This window comes from Olea europaea, chromosome 7 (assembly GCF_002742605.1).
Source record: "Olea europaea var. sylvestris chromosome 7, O_europaea_v1, whole genome shotgun sequence".
NCBI lineage: Eukaryota > Viridiplantae > Streptophyta > Magnoliopsida > Lamiales > Oleaceae > Olea > Olea europaea.
Genome location: NC_036243.1, coordinates 16,167,570 through 16,174,373, shown reverse-complemented (window position 1 = coordinate 16,174,373; position 6,804 = coordinate 16,167,570). Strand labels below are relative to the sequence as shown.

At 33.8% G+C, this 6,804-nt stretch overlaps 1 protein-coding gene across 1 annotated transcript; it reads right to left on the bottom strand.

Annotated features, from left to right (window-relative positions):
* On the bottom strand, window positions 1-492 carry LOC111397968. Its single transcript, XM_023024930.1, has one exon. It carries the CDS (start codon window positions 490-492, stop codon window positions 1-3), a length of 492 nt encoding a protein of 163 aa, XP_022880698.1.
* Window positions 493-6,804: the final 6,312 nt, after the last annotated feature.

The window sequence follows — 6,804 nt, the reverse complement described above, 5'->3', positions numbered from 1 at the left end:
TTATTCAATTATTAGTCTATCTACTTCTTGAACACATGTAGTCATTAATTCATTAATTGACCATTTATCCTTATGTGTGTTGTACGAGATCTTGAAAGATCTAAACTCTTGTGGAAGACTATTCAAGATGTAGTGCACAAGGAAGAATTCAGACATCTCAAACTCAAGTCTCTTAAGCTGGCCCATAATGTCTCTCATCTGCATGATGTGCTCGATCACACCTTTCACATTGATGAGCTTTAAGGATGAGAACTTCATTATAAGGGTACTTACTAATGCCTTAATTGAAGTGACGAATTGATCATCAATGGCCTTTATCAAGTCTTGGACTTTGTTATGCTGATCGACGGAACCAGGTAAATCAGCAAAAATTTTAGTCTTTATGAAAATTATGCCAAGGCGATTAGATCGCTCCCATTTTTCATAAAGCGCAATGTCTGCTGCAATACTGGCATCAGTAATTCTAGTTGGTTCATCTTTTCCCAATAGCATAATCAATATCAATCTACCCTAAATAGAGAAGAACTATTTCCTTCCATACTTTATAGTTGTCACCCTACGATTCGGGAATATCACAACGAATATCAGAAAAATTAGCAGGTTGTGACGCTATATAATATTAAAACTACTTATGTTAACTTGAGGCTTAATTGAGTAGATTACATGTTTTACTAATGTAGATCATGTTAAAACTAAATATAATAACCAATATTTTGATAACCGACCTAGTCATCGATCCAAAAAAGGTCAAGGGTCAAAAGGTTCAATCAAAGTTGAACAGGGTGCAATAAATACATACAAAAATAATAAAATATTATGAAAACAATAATTTTTTAAAAAAATTTCATATTAATAATTTGTTAATTAAATTCATCATCCTACAATTAGTCTCGATGTTACAAAAATTAAAAATTAATATGTAAAAGAGTTTGCTTTGTTAAATTAAAATATTTTAAACTTATAGAAAATGATATCTAACATTAATATATTAATAATCAAGTGCAATTTAAGTTAAATTTGACAATTAAATAAATGAAAAGATGAAGGTGGATATTACAATTTAGTTAGTGGGGATTCAAAATAAATTAGTTAATTAGATATACATTTGAAAAATGATTTTGATGGTTATTTTAACATTTTTTTTGTTATGTCACTATTCCATATTGAAAGTTTATGAAACCATTGGAGAGAAGTGCATCTATAAAATGTACTATTTCACATTGGAGTTCATGAAACCATTTGAAAGGGGTGTTTCTACAAAAGGAACGTGTCATCCAATATTTCTCTATGGGTCTTTGAATTGTAGTTTATGAGGCCCATTCATGAACTTAAAATTAAAAAAAATAAAAAAGGGGGGGACCACAAAACTGTGATCAATTTACCGATTTATGGTTAAACCGGCCGGTTCGATAGGTTTATAAGCGGTTTAGTCATAATTGATTAACCGTGCATGATTGGCTCAATTTTGGCCCGGTTCCCGATTTTACTTGTTGAACTCGTCAGGTTGGCCCAGTTTTGACATTGATAATGACAAAAAAATTGCCTGTGGGCTAAATTGTTAATTCAATCATATTCAATTTCAAATGATAAAATTGTTAAATTATGTACTTAATTCATAATTAGTTTATTGTGAAAACAATTTGATAATCTATCCTAAAGACACTTTATAATAAAACTATCAAATTATATACTTATTCATAATTCCGGTGGGTAAATTATGAAATAATTTGATATTTTATTTTAATTAATTATATAAATATTCCTGTGAGATAAAATTCATTACGATCTAATTTGTCTTTAATTAAAATATATAATTTTATTTAATTAAAGATGCTGTGCCTAATCCTTAAATAAAAAAAATTATACGGATTATTAGAAATTATCCTTTCATGCATAAACAATTAACTCAATATTAGAATAATTCTAATAGCAGAATTTAAACTAACATCTTATGATTATGCACAAAATAATATCATAGACATTACAAAATTGCATTAAATAATTTAAGCATAATTAATTCATGCAAACTAAATATGAGCATAATTCACAATTTAATATATCCCAAAATTGCATATATTATTCCAAAAATGATATAGTATGAAAAATTAAAATAAATGCCTAAGAATTAAACTGCATAATTAGCCCATATATAAAACTGCATGTTTGAACTCTATACCGAATTTATAATTGCATAAGTAAAACATGCATTATGAAAATAATATGGATTATGGTCCAATAAACAAGGGAACAATACATAACCCAGGCTTTTAAAGTACCCCATTTCATTTTTAAGAATCAAGGTTTAAATATACACAAATCAGGTCATAAATCATATATATATATATATATATATGGTATGATTACAAACGGCTCCTTAAATAAGTAATCTGTCACAATTTCTGCTGAAATCTCGATCACAAATCAATGTAACATCCCAGAAAAAGAACTTGAGCAATCGTAGGAAGAAAATCATTCACATTACCGGAATCGTATTCAATAGCAATCGAAATTAATTGATCCGTAATCAAGCAATCATCGTTCTTCCGTAATCTGGATTACAATCAGGTATGTGATTCCAATTTTGAAATCCTATGACAACATCTGTATTCATCTTGTGGCTTCGAATTCAACCAATTCATGTTAGGGCATTACGATTTACAGACAGTAGTCTATGTGACTCAGCTACATTATGATTGTGGACATCAAATAATTACGTTATAGACAGTTACATATGTGACCAGTCTCAATATGTAGCATGAATTTCAATGTGTGACCGTCATAGGTGATTGGGATTGACTGCATGTGGTAGAGTTCTACGTATGATATAGAATTTTTTGTATGTGACCTTGAGTTGTATATGAAATCATACTTTCTGTTAGTCCAAGAACTATATAAATGTGACCATAGCAAATACCTAAAACTGATATGTGACTGATTTTCTTATCTAAATCCTGCTGTCTTCCTTTTGAATTTTACAAAAATGGGATATGTGCACGTTTGCTTGTTATACAGGTCACAGTCAGTACTGGTGATGGTTGATCATAATTGTTCTTATATAAAGCTTGTGGAAACAGCAGTAACAGAGTTCAGTCTAGATCCTACTAAGGTAGCTGTCACAATGACTTACACACTAAATGTTGATCTGCCTCCAGTAAGAATAAGTAGTGATAATAATGTTCGAACATACGTGACTCTAAAAACTGTAGAGCGTGACCCGTCAAAGTATCCCATAAACATTGAGGTGACATCTATAGAAATAGGGCATGAATCGCTCAGTTCTATGTTGGACAATCCAAATGTACTTTATGTGCAATCTAGTGCAAGGGTGTATCCGTTGTAGAATATAACAACTGACATATGTGATGCAGTTATAGAGACATCCCATCGCATGGAAGAAAATTTGGTCACAATTGTTTCCATTCCTGATGCAATGAGTATAGAAGAAGGCAGACTGTTTCGCAATAAGGATGTTTTGAAATTAAGCATGTCTTTCTTTGCCATACAAAATATGTTTGAATACGTGATAGTTATATTAGATAAGAAGAAGTATCTAGTCAAGTGCTCACATGATGACTGCAGCTGGATATGTAGGTCTTCAAGGTTGGGAAAAACAGAGATTTTCAAGATTTGAAAGCTAATCGATGGTCACACATGTGCTTCAAACATAGTCCTAGGAGCTCACAGGTAAGTCTCAACATGTCCTCATGCATCAAGTATAAATATACATCATCGCATACTGTATACACTCCGAACGATATATGTAACGACATGTTGCATACATATGGAGTCACAATGAATTATGTTAAAACTTGGAGGTCACGGGAAAGAAATTTTAAACTAATCAGGGGGGATCCAATAGAGTCATTTCGGCAGCTACCAAGCTACTTTTATATGCTTGAACAGACAAATCTTGGAACAGTGACAAACTTGGAAGTCGATGGTCACAACAGATTCAAGTACTGTTTCATAGCACTTGGTGCATTTATTGAAGAATGGGTCCACTGTAGGCCTGTAAGAGTTGTGGACGGCACGTACCTAAATGGGCACTAAGGAGACACTCTATTTACAGCTTGTACACATGATGCTAATAACAGCATCTTTGTGCTTGCATTCGGTGTTGGGGATAACGAAAATGATGCATCTTGGATATGGTTTTTAGAAAACCTTAGGGGTGCTTATAGTAATAGGGAAGGACTTTGTTTTGTATCAAACAGGCATAACAGTATAAAGAATGTAGTCGAACGGGTGTATCCGGGTACAAGCCATGGAATTTGTACGTACCATTTGCTACAAAACTTGAAATCACACTTTGGTAAATCAGGTCACAATATAACGCAACCATTCAATTTGGCTGTTTGTGCATACACTTTATTAGATTTTGAGTACAATATGCAACAGTTAGACACAATCAACAAGAAGATTAGAGGTTACCTGGCAAGGTTTGAGTTTCGTACATGTACATACTGTCCGTGAAAGGTATACGCCTTCCAACCTAATAATGTTTTGGCTTCTTAGGATGAAATTGGACCAGAAAGGTGGTCACGGCTCCACATGCCTGTAAATAGGTACTCCACGATGACCTCTAATATAGTGGAATCCGTCAACACATTCACAAAAGCAGCGAAGAACTATCCTATTATAGCGTTGTTGGATTCATTGCAACAAACAATACAATCTTGGTTTTGTAAGAACAGAGACACTGCATATGGCACATTCACAAAGTTGTCCACCAAGTACGAGAAAATGATGAGAGAAATGAGCACATCTTTGAGGAACATGAGGGTGACGAACATATTTGTTACATTAAATCATATACATATATATGTAAATTGGTGGAATATCCAATATGTACGATGTGTGACCTGACATTATCATTTTCTTTGTTCGCAGGTATCTCCAGCAAACCAAACAATATTTTTGGTTGCTGATGAGAGATCGTCATTTGTCGTTGATATAGAGAAACGAACTTGCACATGTCGATTGCTTCAAGTTGATCAGATGTTATGTCCACACGCATTGGCTGTAATAGCAACAACTAAACGGGATCCGTACGATTATTGTTCGTACTTCTACACCCGTGAAGCGTACATGAATGCATACCAATACACAGTATACCTAATGGAGAGTCCAAATGAGTGGATTGTGCCCCCCGAAAGTTGAAGACGTAATTGTCCTGGTACCTAATAAGAAAAGGAGCTCAGGCAGACCAGCTGAAAAGAGGAGAAGATCGTGCATTGAGGGGAAACAAACGGTGAAATGTGGACGTTGTGAAGGTAGTGGTCACAATCGTAGGACATGCAACAACCTGCTTCCATTAGTGAAAAAATAATCTAAAATCATGTGAAATGTTAACGGTATCGACATTTTAGCATTCATAACTTTGGTTCGTTAGGCCCTTACATGTACACAATTTAGGCTTACATTTTCATTAATCTGTGACAAACAAAAAATGCAAATGAATTTCTCACATTAACATTAGTACATTTTTCCTTCTATCCACGAGATGTGTGCATATGTCACTTTTAACAGCAGCTATGCAGACATATGACTTGTGACCTGTGACAGCAGCTGTGCAGATATATTAAATTTCGGGACCTGTGACATACAGTCATGTGACTTGTGATATGTGCATAGTCATGTGATCCAACTTGTCGCCAACAACCTGTGACCAAGGAATAAAGATTGAAGAATGTGACTGTAATCTAATTACCTATGCACATGTGCACATAGTGATATAATTCTTGGACATGTACACATAGTCACTTGGCATGTGATGTGTGACCTGTGCAAATAATAATGTGACCTGAGATCTGTGACCCATTTCAATTGTGACTTGTGTACTTGATACATTGACCTGATATATATGACCATCCTCAACAAATCTTTGATGTGTGTACATAATACTGTAACATGTAATATGTGACCCATTTCACAAACATCTGTGACCTGTTTAAAAAAATGTTTGTGACCTGTTTCACAAACATCTGTGACCTGTGATGACCCAATTCAAAATAACTTTTACCTGTGTACATAATACTGTAACATGTGATATGTGACACATTTCACAAACATATGTGAACTGTGTACAAAAACATGATAAAGGTTTGTGACCTATGACACAGACATCTGTGACCTGTTTCACAAATATCTGTGACCTGTGATGACCCAATTCAAATTAACTGTGACTTGTGTACTTGATTTTGTAACCTGTGTACAAAAACATATAACTGATATACATGACCAATCTCAAAAAATCATTGACCTATATACATAATACTGTAACATGTGATATGTGACCCATTTCACAAACATATATGACCAATTTACAAAGACATGGTACTCTGGTTTGTGACCTATGTCACATATATATGTGACCTGTATTAAAAACATATGTAACCTGTTTCACAAACATCTATGACCTGTGATCTGTGACCCTTTTCAAATATGTCTGTATTAAAAACATATGTGACATGTTTCACAAACATCTGTATTAAAAACATATGTGACCTATTTCACAAACATCTGTGACCTGTGATCTGTGACCCGTTTCAAATATGTCTGTGACCCGTGAGCATAACAGTCTGTGAACAAATCAACACTTTTTACCAAAAGCATTCACCACACCGATAACAATACATAAGCCAAACAATCATACGGGGACCGTCATAAATACAATTCTCATAACCTTAGGCAAGCTGTTTTATTTTCATTAATACACTTAAAACAACAAGCCATTTCAAGTTACATAAACAAAATAAACTCCATCCATTGCAGAAACATAAACCACCAAAAAGTATTCTAGCC